This window comes from Antechinus flavipes, chromosome 1 (assembly GCF_016432865.1).
Source record: "Antechinus flavipes isolate AdamAnt ecotype Samford, QLD, Australia chromosome 1, AdamAnt_v2, whole genome shotgun sequence".
Classification (NCBI taxonomy): Eukaryota; Metazoa; Chordata; class Mammalia; order Dasyuromorphia; family Dasyuridae; genus Antechinus; species Antechinus flavipes.
In genome coordinates, this window is record NC_067398.1 from 649,443,689 (window position 1) to 649,468,118 (window position 24,430).

The following is a 24,430-nucleotide window of genomic DNA, read 5'->3' on the forward strand; positions in this document are numbered from 1 at the left end:
TGTGATCAATAATGATCCCTAGTTCATCTTTGGTCATAAATTTCTTCCTCCTCCACAAGTCTGAGAGATAAACTATCCTATGTTCCTCTAATTTATTTATAATCTCGTTCTTTATGCCTAAATCATGGATCCATTTTGATCTTATCTTGGTATATAGTGTTAAGTGTGGGTCCATGCTTAGTTTCTGCCATACTAATTTCCAGTTATCCCAGCAGTTTTTGTCAAATAATGAATTCTTATTCCCAAAGTTAGGATCTTTGGGTTTGTCAAACACTAGATTGTTATAGTTAACTATTTTGTTTTGTGAACCTAACCTATTCCACTGATCAACTAATCTATTTCTTAGCCAATACCAAATGGTTTTGGTGACTGCTGCTTTATAATATAATTTTAGATCAGGTACAGCGAGGCCACCGTCATTTGATTTTTTTTTTCATTAATTCCCTTAAGATTCTCGATCTTTTGTTCTTCCATATGAATTTTGTTGTTTTTTCTAGATCATTAAAATATTTTCTTGAGAGTCTGGTATAGCACTAAATAAATAGATTAGTTTAGGGAGTATTGTCATCTTTATTATATTCGCTCAGCCTATCTAAGAGCACTTAACATTTTTCCAATTATTTAAATCTGACTTTATTTGTGTGGAAAGTTTTTTGTAATTTTGTTCATATAATTCCTGACTTTCCTTTCAGTACCAAATGGTTTTTTTGACTGCTGTTTTATAATAGTTTTAAGTCTGGTACAACTAAGCCACTTTCGTTTGCATTTTTCCATTAATTCCCTTGAAAGTCTTGACCTTTTTGTACCTCCAGATGACCTTTGTTATTTTTTTCTAGCTCTGTAATTTCTTGGGAGTTTGATTGGTATGGCACTGAATAAGTAGATTAATTTAGTTAGAATAGCCATTTTATTATATTAACTCAACCTACCTATGAGTGCTTGATATTCTTCCAAATGATCAAATCTGACTTTATTTGTATGTAAAGTGTTTTGTAATTGTGTTCATATAGTTCCTGACTGTCTTCACAAGTAGACTCCCAAATATGCTGCTGGACTTTGTTGGTAATTTCTGTAGAAATGCTGATGATTTCTTGGGATTTTTTTTTTTTATATCCTGCAACTCTGCTGAAGTTGTGAATTTCTTCTAGTAGTTTTTTCAAGTGATTCTCTAGGATTCACAAAGTATACCATCATATCATCTGGAAAGAGTGATAATTTTGTTTCCTCATTTTAATTCCTTTAATCTCTTTTTCTTCTCTTATTGCTAACACTAATATTTCTATTATAATATTTTTTATTATAACTTTTTGACAGAACATATGCATGGGTAATTTTTTACATCATCCCTTGCACTCACTTCTGTTCCAACTTTTCCCTTCCCTCCCTCCACCCCCCTCCCTTAGATGGCAGGGCAGTCTTATACATGTTAAATATGTTATAGTATATCCTAAATACTATGTATGTGTGCAAAACTGTACAGTTCTCTTATTGCACAAGAAGAACTGGATTCAAAAGGTAAAAATAACCTGGGAAAAAAAAACAAAAAATGCACACAGTTCACACTCATTTCCCAGTGTTCCTTCTCTGGGTGTAGCTGATTCTGTCCATCATAGATCAATTGGAACTGAATTAGATCTTCTCTTTGTCAAAGATATCCACTTCCATCAGAATACATGACCTCCTGGTTCTGCTCATTTCACTCAGCATTAGTTCATGTAAGTCTTTCCAAGCCTCTCTGATTTCTATTATAATATTGAATAGTAATGGTGATAGTGGGCAACCCTGTTTCATCCCTGATCTTACTGGGAATGGTTTATCCCCATTACATATGATACTTGGTGATGTGTTTTAAATAGATGCAACTAATCAACTTAAGGAAAACTCCATTTAATTTGAGAAATCTATATTTTTGCAAATATTCATCCATTTCACTTATTATCAGATTTATTGGCATACAGTTGGGCAACAATTCCTCTAATTTCCTCTTCACTGGTAGAACATTCACCCTTTTCATTTTTGATACTGACAATCTGATTTTCTTTTTCTAATTAACTAAAGATTTATCTATTTTGGTTTTTTTTTCCCATAAAACCAACTTTTAGATGCTCCAAGTCATTATTAATCAGAGAAATGCAAATTAAGACAACGCTGATATACCACTGTCAGCTCAGCTAGAATGACAAGGAAAGATAATCTGGAATGTTGGAAGGGATGTGGGAAAATTGGGACACTGATACATTGTTGGTGGAATTGTGAATACATCCAGCCATTCTGGAGAGCAATTTGGAACTATGCTCAAAAAGTAATCAAACTGTGCCTACTCTTTGATTCAGTAGTGTTACTATTGGGCTTACATCCCAAAGAAATCTTAAAGAAGGGAAAGGGACCTGTATATGCACGAATGTTTGTGGCAGGTTTCTTTGTAGTAGCCAGAAACTGGAAACTGAGTGGATGTCCATCAATTGGAGAATGGCTGAATAAATTGTGGTATATGAATATTTGGAATATTATTGTTCGGTAAGAAATGACCAACAGGATGATTTCAGAAAGGCCTGGAGAGACTTACATGAATTGATGCTGAGTGAAATGAGCAGAACCAGGAGCGCATTATATACTTCAACAACAATACTATATGATGATCAATTCTGATGGACGTGGCCCTCTTCAACGAGATGAACCAAATCAATTCCAATAGAGCAGTAATGAACTGAACCAGCTGCGCCCAGGGAAAGAACTCTGGGAGATGACTATGAACCACTTCCTAGAATTCCCAATCCCTCTATTTTTGTCTGCCTGCATTTTTGATTTCCTTCACAGGCTAATAGTATACTATTTCAAAGTCCAATTCTTTTTGTACAGCAAAATAACTGTTAGGACATGTATACTTATATTGTATTTAATTTATACTTTAATATATTTAACATGTATTGGTCAACCTGCCATCTGGGGAGGGGGGATGGAGGGGAAAGAAGAGGAAAAATTGGAACAAAAGGTTTGGCAATTGTCAATGCTGTAAAATTACCCATGCATTTAACTTGTAAATAAAAAGCTATAAAAAAAAAAAAAAAACCCACCAACTTTTAGTTTTGTTTATTCAATAGTTTCCTTATTTTCAATTTTATAAATCTCTCCTTTTATTTTCAGAATTTCAAATTTGGTATTTAATTGGAGGTTTTTAGTTTGTTTTTTTAGTTTTTTGAATTGCATGCCCAATTCATTGATTTTTTCTTTCTACATTTTATGCAATTAAGTATCTAGAAATATAAAACTTCTCCCTAAGAAGTGCTTTGGCTACATCCCATAAATTTTGATAGGCTGTCTCATTATTGTCATTCTCTCAGACAAAATTATCTATTGTGTCTATGATTTCTTGTTTCACCCACTCATTCATCCACTCATTTCCAATTAATATTTTGTTTATTTTTCCATGGTCTTTTATTACAGGTAATATTTATTGTATCATGATCTGAAAAAAGAAATATTTATTATTTCTGCCTTTTTGCATTTGATTTTGAGATTTTTATGCCCTGATACATGATCAATTTTGGGGTAGTTTTCATGTGTCATAGAGAAAAAAGTATATTCCTGTCTCCATTCAATATTTTTACAAATGTCTATCATACCTAACTTTTCTAAAATTTCATTTACCTCTTTACCTTCCTTCTTATTTATTTTGTGGTTTGATTTATTTACATTTGATAGAGCAAGATTGAGATCCCCTACTAATATAGTTTTGCTGTCTATTTCTTCTTGCAATTCTCAACTTCTCCTCTAGAAACTTGAATGCTATACCACTTGGTGTATATGTTTAATATTGCTATTGCTTCATTATATATGGTATCCCTTAGCAAGATATAGCTTATCTCTTTTAATTAGATTTAATTTTTGCTTTTGCTTTAACTGAGATCAGGAGCTCTATCCCTGCTTTTAACTTCACCCGATGCATAATAAATTCTTCTCCAGTCTTTTACTTTTACTCTATATGTAACACTGCTTTAAACAATATATTACAGGATTTTGGCTTTTAATCCAGTCAGCTATCTACTTCCATTATAAGGGAAAGTTCATCCCATTCACATTCACAGATAAGTCCCTCTCCCCTTTCTTATCCCTTTACCCTTTTATTTCTGTTCTCCTTTCTATTACTCCCCCTTTTCTTTCTTTTCCCTTTTTCTCCTCCTACTTCCCTATAGTATGATACAAGTTTCTATATTAAACTAAATTATGTCTGATATTTTATCTTTGAGCCAAATCCAATGAGATTAATGTTCACACAATGTTTATCCCCCTCCCTTCTTTCCCTCAATTGTAATAAATATTTTTTGTCCCTTCATGTGATGTAATTTTTTACCTCCCCTCTTGTGGTGTTCTCTTCTTTAATATAATGGTTCTCTGGGAGCAGGTTTCTCGGGGAGGTTTTCTGGAGGCAGCCTTAATTTCAATTCCAAGTAATAATCATTCCAAATGCAGCCAATTGATAAAATCCAAACGTTTATTTTCTCCTTCCAAGTCTTGTCTCTTTCCTTGGACCCGGGTAGCTTTCTTAGAGGCCTCTCTCCTCTTCCCCAACTGACTCTCCCCTCTCAATCTTTTTAATTGAACTGACTGACTGAGCTCAGCTGTTTTTATGCTCTCTCAAAGGTTGACTCCTCCTCTGAGAGTGGGATTATGGGAGGTGTGAATTCACAAAGTTACAAAGTTAACTTGGTGTATCTCCTATACTTGTGAACTCCAATGTGTGAGCTCTAATGTGTAAACTCTCTTAAAGGTGTGAGCTCTAATGTGTGACCTCTAATGTGTAAACTCTTAAAGGTGCAAACCCAAGCACACAAGCATTGCTTCCATCAATTCCACTGAGTTATCACCTTGTTTCAAGTTCTGGTCCATAACACCCTCTCTCTTCTCACAGTACAATTTCTTTTCCCCTACAAACTTCTTTATATCATCACAGTAAAGTCAAATTATACCTATACCCTCTAAATATATCCTTAACAAAAATATAGTTCTCAAGAGTTAAACTTGTCATCTTCCCATACAGGCATATAAACATCTTAACCTTTAAAAAAATGTTTTTTCTTCTTCCCTTTTTACTTTTTTATACTATTCCTAAGTACTGTATTTGAAGATCAAACTTTCTATTCAGCTCTGATTTTTCATCAAAAATAAATGAAAATCTCCTATTTCACTGAATGTCCATCTTTCCCTTTGAAAGATAATACTTAATTTTACTGGATTGTTGATTCTTGGCCACAGTCCGAGGTCCTTTGCCCTCCAGAATATGACATTCCAGGCCCTTCGATTTTTTAAAGTGGAAGCTGCTAGATCATGGGTAATCCTGATTGTGGCTCCTTGATATTTGAATTGTTTCTTGCTGGCTGCTTGCAGTATTTTCTCCTTGATCTGATACTTCTGGAATTTAGCTATAATATTTCTTGGAATTTTCATTTCTGGAGATGATCAGTGGATTCTTTCAATGGCTATTGAAAAGGTTTTCAGGTCCTAAACATCAGGGCAGTTTTCCTTGATGAATTCTTGAAATATGTTGTGTATGCTCATGGTTTTTAGGGAATCCAATAATTCTTGGATTATCTCTCCTGAATCTATTTTCCAGGTCAGTTGCTTTTCTGATGAGATATTTTATATTTTCTTCTATTTTTTCTTTTTTTGTTTTGTTTGAGTGATTTTTAATGTCTCGCTGAGTCATTCACTTCCATTTGTTCAATTCTAATTTTTAATGAATTATTTTCTTGTTAGCTTTTTTATCTCCTTTTGCATTTGGCCAACTGAACTTTTAAATGAGTTGTTTTGTTCATTGGATTTTTCAGAATTTCTGTTTTTCAAGGAACTGATTTTGTTTTCATTTCGCCAAAATTATTCTTTAAGGAGTGATTTTCTTCAGAAAATTTCTGCTTCCTTTTCCAGAGCTCTCATTTCCTTTCTTATTTTTCTAATTCTGTTTTAAGATCCTTTGTGAATCTTCCCAAGAGAAGTCTTGTGAGATGGAGCCCACTTTATATTACTCTTTGAAGTTTCATCTAGAGACATTTTGCCTTTAGTGTCCTCAGGGTTTGAGGTCTGTTGTTTTTCTCTGTCCCCATAAAAGCTATCTATAGCCAGAGCTTTTTGCTTTTTTGCTCATTTTTAAAGGTTGAGGTCTGCTCTTGGGGCAAACAAGAAATATTCCAAGACTCTTCTATAGACAGCTTGGGATTGATGCTACTTCCCAGGCTGGGTGGGCAAGGGGCTCACTACTTGCCTTGTGTAGTGGTATTAGAGGTCTCACAGTTAATCTGCTGATCCACTGGCTTCTGAACCAGACAGAAATGCTGCTGTATTTTGACTAAGAGCCTCCCACCAGGTTCCTCCAGCAGGCAGAAGCCTCTCCACCCCAAGTCTCCCTGCACCACTGTGCTGTGCCTGTGCTGGCCTGCAAACCGTGCCCCTTTCCCCCATGCCCAATTGAAACAGACTTTTCCTGAAGTCCTTCCAAGCTATCTTCTACTGGTACTTTGTTACATTCTAAATATTTTTGGGTTCTGTCACTCCAAAACCTGTTCAGAGGCTTGCACTGGTGCTGATCTGAAGGAATCCAAGAAGAGCTCAGACAAGGACCTATCCACTCTCTGCCATCTTGGCTCTGCCCTCTAGCTTCTTTTTCTCTAAATTAACTTCAAAGATGGCCATGGGGAAAATAGCAAAATAACATATTGGAAAATGCAATTGCATTTCAATAGATTTAGGAAATGCCACCCACATCCAGAGAGAGAGCAATGGAGACTGAATGTGGATTGAAGAATAGTTTTTTTAGCTTTTTGTTCTTGTTTGCTTGTAATTTTTTTCCTCTCGTGATTTTTTTCCCTTTTGAGATCTGATTTTTCTTGCACAACATGACAACTATGGAAATATTTTTTGGTTGTTTTGTTTTTTGCTGAGGCAATTGGGGTTAAGTGACTTGCTCAGGGACACACAGCTAGGAAGTATTAAGTGTCTGAGACCAGATTTAAACTTGGATCCTCCTGATTTCAAGGCTGGTGCTCTAACCACAGCACTAATTAGCTGCTCCTATGGAAATATTTTTAAAAGAACTATATATATTTAACCTATATCAGATTGCTTGCTTGGGGAAGGGAAGGTAAAAAGAGAGGGGAAAAAAATTTAGAACACAAAGTTTTACAAAAATGAATGTTGAAAACTATCATTATATCATTGTATTTGGAAAAATAAAATACTACTTAAAAAAACAAAATGCGATTGCATAGTGAGAAACAGGAACAAAGGTTTACAGATTATACAGAATTATATGATGATATATCATGAAGGTTTTTTTTTTTTTTTTAATTAAGAGGTACTGTGTTGGAATCCTCACTAACTGCTAACTAATTAGAGTTGATCTAATCTTACAAGAAGATTTTGGCCAGAACCTGAAACAAGGTACTAAGTAGAACTAATTAATACAAGGCTTGTGTCCACACCTTTACTCATTGGAGTTCACAAGTATGCCAGCTTCACAAAGTAAACTTTCTAACTTCAAGGGAGTTCACACCTCCCTTAAAGCTCTTTGGGCCAGAGAGCACTATGGGAGAAAACCCATAATCCCATTCTCTCAGAAGATTCACATATAAGGCGAGACAGCCATTCCAGAATACATTTTTTCCTCTTGGCTGGCTGATCGCAGAAGAGAGTTCAGCTGGACTCGAGAGGAACAACTCTGGTGCAGAGAACACTTTGACGGATTTCAGTGGAGCTACACCAGAAGCCCTCTCTCCGCGGCAAGTTGGTGGCTGGGCTCCCCAGAAGGAGACAAGAGAGACATTCCATCTCTGTGTTGGTTGGAGGCTGAAGAAAGCAGAGGCAGAGGCTGAAGGACAGAACCTTTGGATTTGGAGATATTCGGAGGGCTCTAAGTCTCTAAGCCCTGTGTTTTGAGAAGAACAAGAACTCCAACATTTGAACTCATAACAGTACTGACTATGGCAAATGTCAAATAATGGCACAAAAATGAAAGTACATTTTAACAGGTAATTTGTTAATAATGACAATAAGCTAAGAGACATTCCCAAATCAGATGTCTTTGTCAGACCATCTATTTGTTAAAACAAAGATTAGAATGCTGGATTTACAATCAAGAAAGCTTGAATTCAAATCCAGGTCAGATACTTTCCAGCACTTAGTTCAAACCTAGCACATATTGAAGTTTTCAAAGATAACTTAAGAGAGATGATGCCATGACATGCAAGTGGATTTAAGTGAGGAAGATCTGTGCAAAGTCACCAGTATCACTTTTCTTTCCATAGACATCTGGGTCCAGTGGCAAGATGTAAATGGACTGATGACTGGAGATGGAACTGGATGCAGTGGAGGCCTTGACCTTTTGAAACTAAGGTCTTTAACAAGTCTCAGTTCGACTGAAGCAGTGCCCAATTAATTATTAAGGCTAGGTAAGAAATATGGAAGATATGATTAAAGGGAATGACATGGATAAAGAACCAAAGATATCAGATCATCAGATCTGATCAGATAGATATGATCAGATAGATAGAAGGTGATCCAGTAAACAGGAATGTCAAGAAAACATAGGAGAAAGTATTCAAAAGGAGAAGGCAATCAACAGTATCAATTACTACAAAGATATCAAGATCAGGAACAAGAAAAAGCCATTAGAATTGACCAGTAAGAAATCATTTATAACTTTGGAAATGAGTTTCAGTTGGATGATGTAGCAAAAGGTCAGATTTCAGAGGATGTAAAAGAAGGAAAATAAGTAAAGAACTCAAGCTATATGGTTTTCTCAAGCAATTCAGCTGAGAAGGTAGGGAAAGAGGCTTGAGGAGAAAGTCTGGAACTATGAAGAGTGGGGTTGCAAATTAGGGAAGAATAGAATATTTGTCATGTTGCAGTGAGGGGTGAGATCAGATAACAGTAATTTGTAGTGGGCCCAGTCAGCATCATTTCATGATTTATTGCAGCTCCATTCATCAGCTTAGGTGTAGTCCCAAATTCCCCATTACTATATGTACACTATTTGAGGGAAAAGACTTTCTCTCTTTTTGTGTTTGGCTCATAGTAAGCATTTAATACTTTTTCAGCCATTTAACAAAATTGAATCAGAATAAGGGGAAGCATTGTCTATCACTGGGAATCTAATAAGGGTGACTGATTTAGGTACTCATGCTATTCAGAGGGAGTGGGGGAAGACATACAAGAGAAAAGGGGAAGAAATGTTGACAATAAAATCTTTTATAGCAATCAAAAATGCACCTGCAAGTTGAATTTCTGTATTCTCAGGTAACCTAGAACTATCACTTATGCTTAAGGAACAACAGAAAAGTGCTTCTCACAAATTAGTATAGCAGAAACTAGGCACTGACCCACACTTAACACCATACACCCAGATTAGGTCAAAATGGGTTCATGACCTAGGCATAAAGAATGAGATTATAAATAAATTGGAAGAGCATAGAATAGTTTACCTCTCAGACCTGTGGAAGAGGGAGGAATTTATGACCAAAGAAGAACTAGAGATCACCATTGACCACAAAATAGAAAATTTTGATTATATCAAATTGAAAAGTTTTTGTACAAACAAAACAAAGGCAGACAAGATTAGAAGGGAAACAATAAACTGGGAAAACATTTTTACAGTCAAAGGTTCTAATAAAGGCCCCATTTATATAGAGAATTGACTCTAATTTATAAGAAATCAAGACATTCTTCAATTGATAAATGGTCAAAGGATATGAACAGCCCTCACACGAAGAAATTAAAACTACTTATAGCCATATGAAAATATGCTTCAAATCATTATTAATCAGAGAAATGCAAATTAAGACAACTCTGAGATACCATTACACACCTGTCAGATTGGCTAGAATGACAGGGAAAGATAATGTGGAATATTGGAGGGGATGTGGGAAAACGGGGACACTGATACATTGTTGGTGTAATTGTGAACACATCCAGCCACTCTGGAGAGCAATTTGGAACTATGCTCAAAAAATTATCAAACTGTGCATACCTTTTGATCCAGCAGTGTTTCTACTGGGCTTATACCCCAAAGAGATACTAAAGAAGGGAAAGGGACCTGTATGTGCCAAAATGTTTGCGGCAGCCCTGTTTGTAGTGGCTAGAAACTGGAAAATGAATGGATGCCCATCAATTGGAGAATGGTTGAGTAAATTGTGGTATATGAATGTTATGGAATATTATTGTTCTGTAAGGAATGACCAGTAGGATGAATACAGAGAGGACTGGCAAGACTTACATGAACTGATGCTAAGTGAAATGAGCAGAACCAGGAGATCATTATATACCACAACAATGATACTGTTTGAGGATGTATTCTGATGGAAGTGGATCTCTTCAATAAAAAGAGCTAATTCAGTTTCAATTGATCAAGGATGGACAGAAGTAGCTACACCCAAAGAAAAAACACTGGGAAATGAATATAAACTGCTTGCATTTTTGTTTTTCTTCCCAGGTTATTTATACCTTCTGAATCCAATTCTCCCTATGCAACAAGAGAACTGTTTGGTTCTGCACACATATATTGTATCTAAGATATACTGTAACCTATTTAACATGTAAAGGACTGCTTGCCATCTGGGGGAGGGGGTGGAGGGACGGAGGGGAAAAATCGGAACATAAGTGAGTGCAAGGGATAATGCTGTAAAAAAAAATTATCCTGGCATGGGTTCTGTCAATAAAAAGTTATTTTAAAAAATAAAAATAAAAATAAAATAAAATAAAAAGTGCTTCTCAAACCTCTTGAGAACACTTTCCCAAAAATCATGTTTTACATCAAGTAAGGAACTTAACAGAACTATAAGACATTAGCTGTAGGGAAAATAAACATACACAGAGAATAGCAGTTGCCTCAGCAAAAGAAAGGAACACATAACCAACTTTGTGGAAAATCAATGAGGCAGCCCTGATAGGGAGATGTATTTTGAAGAAAAGGTATAATAGAAAAAAATCTCAGAAGTGGTAAGATAAGATCCTGGAAATTATTCTTTTTCCTTTGCCCTAAGAAGCCTGCCTTCTCCCAGACCCATGTTCTTGCATATCACAAGCTAAAGGCTATATTACCTTCTCGTGCTGCCGGAGATACTCATCACAGGCATTAAGAGTTTCTTCAGCTTTTGATTCTCCAAGATAACACAAAGAATTGCAAAGCTGCTCTTGCACTAAAGGATCCTTGTCTGTGACTGCATCTATCAATGTAGTGGCAAGCTCTGAAAAAGAGAAAGTAACAAGAAGAATTTATGAATCAAGGAACATAAAAGTTCTATGAACCATTTTGCTCTCAAAATTTTCTTCCACCCCCAAAGCCATATTAATGCAAGGCCCTCAACAATCCATACTTGGGCTATAATAGCTTTTCTTAGTCTCCCTGCCTTTTCTTTTACTTAACTACAATCCATCTTGTCACTCAACAGCTGTCACTCAACTTATCTAATGGATTTTTTCATCATGTCACTCTTCTGGATGGTTCTGGCTACTCATGACCAAATTCCCCATCTGAGCAGCTGAGTTGTCCCATGGTAAGAATTCATGCAACTTAATCCACAACACTTTATTACTAAATTTTTGCTGTAATATGTGTGCATATTTGTAATCAAACTAAACCTTATACACCATGCTCATTCCAGCCTCTATATCTTTGCTGTTCCCCCTATCTTAAATGACTTCTTTGCATTCCATCTACTTAAATCCTCAGCCCCTTAATGAAGTCTGTCCCAGTAACTCCTTCCATCACAGTCCTCTTCTTATTGATTTTTAAGGATACTTATTATTTATACTAAAATATCATTTATCATTTATTTCATATTCAATGCTTTATTTTGTGCTTTTATAAAGTTCTCAATTTTTCCTCATGCATGACATAAAAAATGACTGTAGCACGTAGCACAGTAAGTTAATTATAGATATATAAAAGGATTGCCTTGCTGCAGCGAAGGCCCAATTGAATACATAACAAATTTTGGATTTTTTGTTAATTTTTAACATAAACAGCATTTTATTTTTTTCTAATTACACATAAAAATAGTTTTCAACATTCATTTTTTAAAAATAATGCCTTTTTATTTTCAAAATATATGCAAAGGTAGTTTTCAACATTCACCCTTGTAAAACCTTGTGCTCCAAATTTTTCTTCTTCTCTTCCCCCAACCCTCTCGTCTATACAGCAAGTAATGCAATGTATGTTAAACATATAATTCGTCTATACATATCTCCACATTTATCATGCTGCACAAGAAAAATTAGATCAAGAGGAAAAAAATAGAATACAAAAATCAAGCAAAGAACAACAAAAAAGGTGAGAATACTACAACATTCTTTTTTTTTTTAAATATAAAGTTATTTATTTATTTAATTTGCAAAGCATATTCATGGGTAATTTTTTCCAACACTGACCCTTGCAAAACCTTTTGTTCCAAATTTTACCCTCCTTTTCCCCATCCTCTCTCTTAGCTGGCAGGTAGTCTAATACATGTATAACATTCATTTTTAAAATGATTTTAAGTTCCAAATTTTTCTTCTTCTTTTCCCCTCAAGACAGGCAAGCAATCCAAATAGCATGAGCAATCATACTAATCCATATAGATGTGTTGTGAAAAAAATAAAGCAAAAGGAATAAAACCATGGGGGGGGGGGGGGAAGATGGGGGACAAGAAAATGAAAATAATATGTTTTTATTTGCATTCAGATTTCAAAAGTCTTTCCTAGGATATATGGTCAGCATTTTCCATCATGAGTCCCTTGGAACTGCCCTGGACCATTGCACTGCTAAGAAAAGCCAGTCTATCATAGCTGATCGCTGCACAATATTGCTGTATAACATAAATTTGTAGTGAATCTGGTTAGAACAACAGTCTTAACTTTCTCCACTTTAGTTCAGCAAGCACGTGTGTAGGAGTAAAGGCAATGGATTGCAGGAATAATCAAAGGCTAGGTTTTTGACCAGGCAAAATGGGGGAGAGGAGGTGTCAAGGGACTGGAGGTCACAAAATGAACAAAGAGCAAGATCTGGCATCACAAGGCAGAGGGAGATTTGGAACAATACACTGTGGTCAGATGAAGAGAGTTTCACAAACATGGAAAGGGAGGGAAAAAATCAAGGGAATTTTGATCATTGTGTGACTGAGGTGGGGCAACAGAATGGGTCATGGTGCTGATCTAGGTTAAAATGTTTAAGGAGGTATCAGTAGATATGCTGAAATCCTCCAGATGAAGGCCTCACAATGAACTCCCTGAGGGAGGAAGGAGAATGTCCCAGCCATCAGCAGACATGACTTACCAGAATGTGGTGGGGTTGTAGATAGAGGTTGAGGGAACCTCAGAAGAGGAAAGATTTCCAAGAGACAATGGAACCAAAGGGAATGAATGACAGTGCAGCCTTTATTGGAAAGGGTAGTCATGGAGGAGTTTACAGGGGGAAGCCAGGTCTCAGTGACAGCCAACAAATGGTAGCAGTGGGAGAAGAGAAGGTCTAAAATGAAAGCAAGTTTGTTTCCAATGTTTCAGGCATTCCAGAGAGCACAGAGGAAAGTATAAGTAGCGTTAAGGATGTAATATTGTGGGGGAAGGGAAAGAGGAATGAGTTGCTGGAGATGAAGAATGGTTTGAATGATAACCTCTAAAGGTTCAGAATCACTAGGATGTAGAAGATTTGACCTAGAAGAATTTGTCCATCATGGAAGAGTTTAGATAGATTTTCTTTCTTTTTTTAATTGAATTTTACATTTTCGATCAGCAAAAAAATCCATCTTCTTCCTTCTCCACATCTCCCTCCCCTAATTGGGAAGAAAAATAAAATTACCAACATGTAGTCAAGCAAAAGAAATTTCTGCACTGACCAAGTTCAAAAGGACTATATGTATAACATAAATACACTATCTTGTAAATCAACAACTATATGATATATGTTAATGTAATTATATTATACATGACATATATTATATAGTCTCTCTTTTCCCTTCTATTTCACCATTAAGTATATATACAATATCCCAATTGTATGTGCATTTTCTTTGACCAGTTCAGATGAGAGTGAAATTCAAATCATCAGCTGCTCTCCCATCTCCCTTTTGCTTCTATAAGATTTCTACATGCATAACTGATTTTACATGAGAAAATTTTTCCTAACTTTCCCCACATCACCCCAGCATATCCTTCTTCCTAGTAGGAGTTTGGGTTGTTTGGGGAGTTTTTGTGGGGAGGGAAAAACTAATCAGTCAATACAGATTTGGATATCTAGATATTCACATTCTTAGGGATGGAGTCCTCTCAAGGACTTAGGCAGTTCCAAGCAAGTGATCCAAGTATTTAGACCTTGAAGAAATGTTGTCATTTCCCTTCCCTACTCCCCCAACACCTCCTGCAGGTTAGAAACTTAATGGGATTTTTTCCCCCTATTCCCCGGAAGGATCTGGTACTCCATGGGAAATTAATAGCCAGTCATGAGTCCTAGCACAGTGTAAGGCTGTTTTCTCACTTTCCTCAGAGCTTACAGATGAGGAAGAAAATCACTTACAATGGAATGGAACTTCTCTTCTTGCAAGGAGGTAGCCAAAGGAATGGTATCTTCTCCTCTCATCCCACAGGCATGAGACTGATGCAATAATATGGCATTTCTCTTTTTCCCCAGGGAAGTCAGATATTAGGAGGAAGCATAGTGTGAATTATTATGACATAATTTTCTTCCCGATAACTCAATTCCTACTATGTGCTAGATATTTTCTCATTACATCTTCAAAACAACTCTGAGAAGTAGGTACTATTATGATCTCCATTTTACTGTTGAGGACACTGAGATAGGTGATGTTTAAGTGATTTACCCAAAGTTACAAAGCTAATAAGTACCTGAGGCTGAATATGAACCCAGATCTTCCTGAGTCCAAGCCAAGCTCTGTTCCCTGAGATACCTAGCTGCCAAGATGTACTTATATCTCATCCTGGGCTGGGTATTCGTGAAACAAAGATGAAAAACAATGCATTCTATGCTTTCAAGGAGCTTAAAGCCTAATATTGGGGATATGGCATGTACACAAATAAGCATAAAGCAAAATAAAATATTATTGTCACTCATATGCTCTCAAAAGAATTGAGCAGGAAGTTAGGGAAGTAGAAGGCAAGGCAGGAAAGAAATAGGTTCTTAAGAGTACATACTAATGCACCAGGAATGGTGCTAAGCACTTCACAGATATTATCTCAGATTGATCAGTGGATCAAACTGTAACATGAACTGTAACTTTACAAAAGGATTTCAACAGGAAAAAATGAGGAATACATTAAAGATAAGAGGAGTAGCCCACCAAAAAATATATGGGTGTCTTGAGAGTTAAGTACAGGATTAGAAAACAGTAGGCCAAACTGGCTGAAATGCCCAATTTATGTGGGAAAGCAATGTGAAACAACGCTGAAGGATAAGCTGGAATGGAATTATAAGGGACTTAAAACCAAAGCATTTAATTCCCCAAGACTTTTTTTCCAATCATCATAATTCTTTCTACTCTCATGCCTAATACTCCCCAACACCCAATCACATAACTGGCACTTTATTTTCTCTTCACACATAAGCTTCAAGAAGACAGGCCATCACAAATGCTTGCAAAGTGCCAAACAGTTCTTTCCTAAATGAACATTAAGAACCTAGCTTTCCCTTTCCCCCCTGAATCTGAGCAAGACTTCTTCCTTCAAAATCACAAATATTTTCATACACTTTAAGAAAATTACTTTGATGGTCCATGGAGAATGGATTGGAGAGGCAGGCAGATACCACCAGCAGGCTACAGCAGGAGTCCAGATGTGAGATTATGAGGCCTGCACTAGTGGCAGAAGTTATCAGAGGAGAGGAAAGCATCTTCAAGAGATGCTGCAAAGATGAAATCAACAGGCCTTGACAATAAAATGGATATGAAGGGTGAAAGACAGTGAAGAGTCAACATAGGCCACAAGTGAGGGACTGGAAGGATGGTGTTGCCCCCTAAAGTAATAAATAAGTCAGGAGGACACACATGGACCTAGAAGGGTCAAGCTACCATGTTTCCCCAATAATAAGACCTATCCCGAAAATAAGCCCTCCCCTTACTGTGCAAGATTCCTCTAAAATAAGCCCTCCCCCGAAAATAAGCCCTATTGAGATTGCTACTGTAGTGAACGTGATCCCCTGCGCAACACGCTACATTACGGTACCCTCTGTATGCACTAACCTCCCCCCACACACACTCCGGTGAAACGCACGCCGTGCTCCGAGATGCATCCAATCAGAGCTGCAGCAGTGAGCCCATCATCCTGTTCTTCCTTTTTTTTTTTTTAAATAACTTTTTATTGATAGAACCCATACCAGGGTAATTTTTTACAGCATTATTCCTTGCATTCACTTCTGTTCTGATTTTTCCCCTCCCTCCCTCCACCCCCTCCTCCAGATGGCAAGCAGTCCTTTACATGTTGAATAGGTTACAGTATATCCTAGATACAATATATGTGTGTAGAACCGAACACTTTTCTTGTTGCACAGGGAAAATTGAATTCAGAAGGTATAAATAACCTGGGAAGAAAAACAAAATGCAAGCAGTTTATATTCGTTTCCCAGTGTTCTTTCTTTGGATGTAGCTGCTTCTGTCCATCTTTGATCTATTGAAACTGAATTAGCTCTCTTTATCAAAGAGATCCACTTCCATCAGAATACATCCTCATACAGTATCATTGTTGTGGTATATAATGATCTCCTGGTTCTGCTCGTTTCACTTAGCATCAGTTCATGTAAGTCTCACCAGTTCTCTCTGTATTCATTCTGCTGGTCATTCCTTACAGAACAATAATATTCCATAACGTTCATATACCACAATTTACTCAACCATTCTCCAATTGATGGGCATCCTTTCATTTTCCAGTTTCTAGCCACTACAAACAGGTGTGCCGCAAACATTTTGGCACATACAAGTCCCTTTCCCTTCTTTAGTATCTCTTTGGGGTATAAGCCCAGTAGAAACACTGCTGGATCAAAGCATCCTACTCTTCCCCAGTGATTTGCTTGCTGGCGCCATTGAGAGTAGTGCTGCGGAGGAGAGCTGAGGCAGGACAACATAAAAACCCGGTATGTAAGCGGGAGTGAGGGGGCATGATGGAGGATAAAAGGGGCATGATGGAGGATAAAAGAAGAACTCAGGGGGCATGATGAAGGATAAAAGAAGAACTCAGCCAGCACTCACCACGCTAAAGAAATGAAGAACTTCCTTGCAGAGAGAAGAATAGATCAAGTAATGATTCCTGCAGGAATGACTGCCTATCTCCAGACCCTTGATATTGCAATAAACAAGCCATTCAAGGACCATTTGCGCATAGAAGTCAATGACTACATTGAAAATAGAATGGAATGAAATCAGCGTGGAAACTTTGTGAAGCCCTGTCTGCAAGAAGTCGTGACTTGGATGAAGAAGTCATGGGATAAAATTACTGACAGCTGTGTCGCCAAGGCACTATGAGGAGGTTACCTGGACAAGACATGTTCATTTAAAGAGAGCTATATTGCTGGACATGACAGATTAGGTCCACTTCTTCTGAAGGAAATAGAGGCGCAAGACATCCAGGACGGAATTCAGGGTATGGACACTTATGACGATGTTGTTGAAGACGATGACATGATCATTATTGAATAAAGGTACCTTTTTTTGTTCACATTTACTTGTTTATTAAAATTGCTGTCAATGTTCATTAAAATAAGCCCTCCCCTGAAAATAAGCCCTCTGGTGTTTTTTCTGTCCAAAAAATTTTTAATAAGACAGTGTCTTATTATCGGGGAAACACTGTATGTTCTGGGTTCCAGGTTTGAATGGGAAGGATATAGAGTGAAAAGGGTACTGGATTTGAAGCCAAAAGACCTGGGTTTCAAAATCAAATCTGTGACATACTATCCTTCTAGGACTTTGAGAACATCCTTGAATTTCTCTTCATTCACCTCAGTTTTCTCATCCATACGAGAGCCTTAAGGTTCTAAATTCCAAGATCCTATGAAGTACTGAAGAGCAGAATATTGCAAAATAAGTGTCAATGATTTTTTAAACATCATAAGTATTATAGCCCAAAGCAGGTCTAAATAGGGCCAACAGCTGATCCCACACTATTTTTCTCCTGCTTGGTTGTTTCATGGTTTGTAAATCCTGTATCAGGATTTATACTCACAGAGGCCTAAAAGACTACTGCAGGATCAATATCATAGAATGGCTTTTATTTCAAAAATGAATGAAAAAGCATTTTATTAAGCATTTATGTATAAAGCTCTGTGCTAAGCATGGGACATGTTAAGTAAAAAGCAAGACAGTCCTTGCTTTCAAGCTCTCGATAATATGGGAGTCAACTATTAAGATTTCAACAAGTATGATGGAAGAGCCCAGTCAGTCTTAGGATAGAAGCAAAGCAGATGCTAACAGATCTCAGATACTGACAGGATTTTATTAATGGAAATGACATCAAAAGATGACAGTGGCAGGGATAGAAGATCTCTTCTCTGAAAGTATTACTCCCCTTCTCAGTAACTGCAAGAAGCATTCACAAGTTGGGTGATACTGCCATTCCCAGTGCTTTAGGATTTAGGGTCCAAAGCAGAGAACCAAGATGAGGTCTGCAGTCAAGGTAACCTGACCTACCTGGCACTTGCTACCTTCTGTCTTTCATTTGCTGTGAGATCCACAATATTTCAGCCAAGACTAGTCTGCCTGCCTCTTCTGTGGCTGCCAAGTTGTTGGCTGTTAATTTGTATTTACAAAAGCCTCTACAATATCTTTTGCCAAGGGACCTAAAAGCTAGAAAAGCTTACACTGCTAGTATAGTGGCATGGTATGATAAAAATCGATGACAATACAGATTGTAGTAGTAACACTCTCTCCACCAAAACTACCTCATAGTCATGATATTCTGCACATATTACATGTACACATTGTCTCCTCCCATTAGAATGTAAGCTTCTGGAGGGCAAGGCCTGTTTTAATCATCTTTTACATCCCTAACACTTAGTACAATGTCTAGCAGATGCTAAGTATTTAATATATGATTGATGATTAATGTCCAAAGGCAAACAATACTATTTACAGGGAAGGGAAATGGAAAGGAAGCGAATAAACATTTATGTAGCATCTACTATGTGCCAGAGACACTATGCTAAGTACTTTTATAATATTTTTTCATTTGATTATCATAAGAACTTTGCAAGATAGGTGTAAAAATAATTTTACAGTGGGAGAAATGGAGGGAAATAGAGATTAAATGACTTGTTTAGATTCACACAGCTAGTAAATACCTAAGAGCAAATTTGAATTTCCTGACTCTGCATGCATATTTAGCCCTAATATCTCTCCAAAAAAGGTCAACTTAGAGAAATTTGAAAATCTAACTTTATTCTTGTAGCAAAATAACTGTAGTTTGAAATATATATATGGAATTATCAGATAACTAGATGACATAATAGTCCCATTATTGTTCAGGGAATAAAGTTAGCTCTAAACAAGTATTACAGTATCAAGTGCTCATGGATAGGCCAAATGACAATTCTACCTACATTAATCTACTTATTCAATGCCATACTAATCAAACTGCTAAGAAATTACTTTATAGAAAAATAATATATGTACTGTGTATATATATTTATGCATTGACATGTATATTATTATTATGTATATATGTTTGTTATGCTATGTATTATAATAATAAATCTCTCCCAATTAAAAAAAAAAAAAGAAATTACTTTATAGAGCTAGAAAAAATAATAATAAAATCCATTATTGTTCAGGGTTAGAAGACTAAAAACTGAGAAGAATCCAACTGTATCTCTATTGAAGCATTAGATTCAGCTTTATAGAAAAAAGGAAAAAGAAGTACAGAGGTAAAACATACCAATGAGAATTTAACAAATAAACAAAAAAGAACAATCCACAAGTCTAGCCTGGCTAAAATAGAGAGAATAAAGAGGAAGAAGTTTGTAGATTAGACTAGACCAACACATAAGGAGGATCTCATAAGCAAAGAATAATTCTGGTTTGATCCAAAGTTCACAAAACTTGCATAAAATTGTTTTATAAAAAATCACTAGCATCTCGCATAAAGATGATCACAAACACTCTCTGAAACTCACTTCTTCCATTTCACTCTAATGTAGAACAAACATCTTTAATCACAGAAAACAGTACAAAAAGATAAATAAATAAGCAAAAGTTGTTGCCTGAAAAATCACAAGGGCAGAGGCAAAAGGCAAGCTGAGGATGGACCTATGCAGGAGAAGAAAAGTCCTCTGAAAGGATCATCTTTCCCTTGCCAGTCTGTTCAACCAATTCCCTGGGCCAAGTAGAAAAAAATCAAAATCTAATATCATCAAGATCATACCTAAAATAGATTTAAGTATTGCATTCCACTGGTTATTAAATTGATTGGCTTAAAACTTTAACATGCAAGCTGAAAACCCGGTTAGGGCCATAACATGTCACACATAAAGGAAAGAGACTTCTGAGATATAGCAGGGCCCAAAACCAGACTTCATCACCCTTATCTTCTTTTAGATAATTAATGGAGAAATTATAGTGGACATACTCTGAAGATATTTAAAAACCTCAATTATTTGTGATCTCAGAAAAGTACAGATGATAACCCACTTATGTCGCCTCATCCTGACTTGTCCATGGGCTTCATGTGTTTCCACAAGGGATCAAATCCAATGCTCTTAGGGCCCTTCTCTAAGTCTCTTGACATTGTGTACATACCAGTGCTGGCCATCACTCCTGATAGAAGACCACCTACGCTTCAAGAAAATCTTTTGGATAAAACTTTTAATTTGGAAAATTGGAAAAATTTTGGAAAAATTTGGAAAAAACTTTTAATAAAACTGATTAAAGTTTTAATTGTAACAAAGACTGTTGTATTCCTTGACTTGCAGAGATATAGCCTCTATGGAGGAATATAGATGTTTAGATGACAGGCCTTTGTTTCTGAGAGAAGCTTGCACTTTTGTCTTCCCTTCTGAGCCAGTTCTGAATGAGATGGTATAAAAACTTTGGTAGCCTACCACACTGCTAAACAAAGAAGCCACTGGGAAAATACAAATCCCCTGAGTTACCTTTTCAAACACTTTCTATAATGGTTGAAAGCACCTTTTCCTATCCAAGGGAATATGAACATCAATAGTGACAAGTTCCCAAGTCATTCCCCTAGCACAAATTCAGAACCAATTCCCGAAATGTGATGTGAACCTTAGGTCAAGGCTCCCTGTTCCCTTCCCCCCATACCCAATCCAAATAAGAATTCTATAAAAACTCATCCCACTTTACTAAATTAGGTCACCTAATTCCAACTGGAATCCCAGAAAAACCTACCCTGTGTACATTTTTTTTACCTGTACCCTGTACCCTGTGTATCTCCTCTCTGTCTTTCATATTGGGAGTATTTCCCCCTGATAAAGTTGAGTTGGTTGATTTACTTTCTCTCTGGCCACTATTATCTTGTAGTGCCCTGCCTAGAGAAGCACGAGCCATTGACCAGGACTGGAATTAACAGTCTCAATAGCCATCCCTACCTAAGAAACCACATTTTAGAAAATACATGGCTGGTACAAGAACCCCATCCTTCAACAATAGCATCTTCCCCCTTCTCCCAGACATCAGATGTATAATGAGCCATCTAACAATATAAATGGCATATAAGGGACTGCTACCTCTCCTGGTACTGAACTTTGGAATCCTAAACCTCATTCAAACTATGCTGAGAGAAGTGACTCAATCTAGGTTCCCCTTTCTGGCTTTTTTATCTCTAATAGGCACAGTAATCAGAGGTGAAACTAGGACCTACCCTCTAGAGGCAAGCAGATGTGGCCTCTTGGAGGGCCACCTTGGACACCTTAGCTCACTCTCTATATTCTTGAGCATCAGCAGTAACCTATGGGAAGCTATCTCCTGCTTTAACCAGATATTTGCAAACACATTGCGTCAAATTTCTTAAAGGGAATGCAGGTAACTGGCTTGTCTCTTTGGACAGTCACCTAAAGGGAACTGCTTGGTCCCTTTCTGTAAGCTAGGAATGAGTTCCTTCAGATGTAGCCTTAAACTAAATTGGTTTCATATGCCTTTCAGAATACCCTTGGCCAGAGTACAAGTAGATTTCTAGTTTTCTTCCTGAGAATAGAGAAGTTTTCTGATATTTCTCTTTGGTTTTACTGAATTACTATTCCATTGACACAATTAAGTGGCACAATGGATAGAGCTGGATTTGGAATCAGGAAAATCTAAGTTCAGATCCTGCTTTGTAAATCATTTGACCTTTTTGACTCAATTTCCTCATCTGTAAAATGACTAGAGTATTAGCACCAACTTTCCTAGGGTTGTTAAAGGATCAAAGGTGTTATTTGTAAACCACTGCAAATTTAAAAGCATGAGCACACACATCCTAGCTACTGTTGTTGCTCTTAATTATCCTTTTAAATCTTCACTAGGATATTTCTTAAGAGAAGTTGGTCCTGGCTAGTATCTCTCAAGTCCACATCTTTGCCTGAAGCCTCTAGAGCAGTGGTCCTCAAAGTGTAGTCCAAAGAATTATTGGGGTCTCTGAAACCCTTTCAGAGGGTCTACAAATTCAAAATTATTTTTTATTTCTAATATAGTAAATAGCTATAAATATAACCCATGTGAACAAAAACTCTTTGAACAGATCCTCGATAGTTTTTTTTTTAACAACATGAAGATACTGAGAACAAAGGTTTGAAAACCACTGCTCTAGAGGAATATTTCTCTTAAGAACCGTATTTCAAGTAGCAGGGGAACCAGAAAAAAATAGTAATTCTGATTAACTATGAAGATATGATCTGCTGTGGATCTTTTCTCATATTTTCATCAAGTCCACACAAGCCCTCCATATGTGTCTATGTGTAAATATATATATATATATTCACACATACATAAACACACACACATAAGGTATGTATGTAAATATATGTATATGCATGTAAAATTTTCACAAAAATTTTGTACAAATGAGTAAGTTAGCAAGTGAACTGGAAATTCTTAATATTTTCTCAGTAACTTTTTTTGATTAATCTTTGGAATCTACTTCTCTTTCAGATTACCTTAAGAACTGATTCCTAATGTGGCTCTTTTCAGCAACGAGGTGATCTAGGCCAATTCCAATAGACTTGTGGTGGAAAGAGCCATCTTCATACAGACCTGTGGGGACTGAATGCGGACCACAACAAAGTATTTTCACCATTTTTGTTCGCTTGCTTGTTTTTCTCATTTTTTCCTTTTTTATCTTATTTTTCTTGTGCAGCATCATAAATGTGTTAATATGTATAATAGAATTGCACATGTTTAACATACATTGGGGTTACTTGCTGTCTAAAGAGAGAAAAATTTGGAACACAAAATTTTGCAAGGGTAAATGTTGAAAACAATCTGGATACATTTGAAAATAAAAAGGTATTCATAAATTTTTTTTAAAAAACTGATCCCTAAAAAATTTATAACTCTCTTAAAACTATAATATATATCAAGAATTGTGAAATTAGAATCCAAATGTGGTATCTACACTGTAATCTATGGATAAAAATCTCATCTTGGTTAAGCCACTTAATTTCTTTATTCCTGAATTTCCACATCTGTAAAATGGCTAATAGCATTTACATCCCTGCATTATTATAAGGATCAAGTAAGATAACATATAAAGCACTTTGCAAATCTTAAAGCACTATGTAAATTATCATTATAAAATATTCACAGGTCTTTTTCATTGTTTCATTGTCTTTATTCTCATTTCATTCTTAATCATTCTTAGATGATCTAGTTTAATTAGTGCAATATAATATCTTATAATATTGTAATGATTTATATCACAATTATCCCTATATACATTGTTCTCTTGGTTCTGCTCTCTTCACTTAGTACCATTCACAAATCTTTCAGTGCTTCTCTTTACAACCTGTATTTGTCACTTCTCTGAAACAATATTCCACTACATATATATATATAAAACAATATTTTCTCTGTCAACAGGCATCTTCTCCTGTTTCTAGTTTTTCCCTACTACAAAAAGTATTGCTATATAAAGTGCCTTTATCATTTACCTCCTTGTTGTATTTCTACTTAACAATGGAATCATGAGGTCAAAAGGTATGAATAGCTTTAGGGTTTCTTATACAATTCCAAATGATTTCCAGACCAAGTCAGGGCTGTCACAATATATCAATATGCCAGACTTCCCACAGCTCCTCCAACACTTGATTGCTATTTTGGTTTTGTTGTTGTTTTATCAATAGTCTTTGACAACTTGATGGTTATGACACAAACACCCAAAAATGTTCTAACCTGCATTTTTCTGATTAACGATTTAGAACAATTCATTTGTGATTCTCTGGTTGGGGGAGGGGAGAACCACCTTTATTCTAAATCAATACTATCTT

At 36.3% G+C, this 24,430-nt stretch overlaps 1 protein-coding gene across 5 annotated transcripts in view; it reads right to left on the bottom strand.

Moving 5' to 3' along the window:
- The window catches only part of MROH1 (maestro heat like repeat family member 1), a 204,420-nt gene that overhangs the window by 156,353 nt on the left and 23,637 nt on the right, over nt 1-24,430 (bottom strand). For all 5 annotated transcript variants that reach the window (XM_051971310.1, XM_051971306.1, XM_051971307.1 and 2 more), the window contains exon 3: nt 11,086-11,231. In XM_051971310.1, coding sequence (XP_051827270.1) covers nt 11,086-11,231 — 146 coding nt within the window. The remainder of the gene's footprint in view (nt 1-11,085; nt 11,232-24,430) is intronic.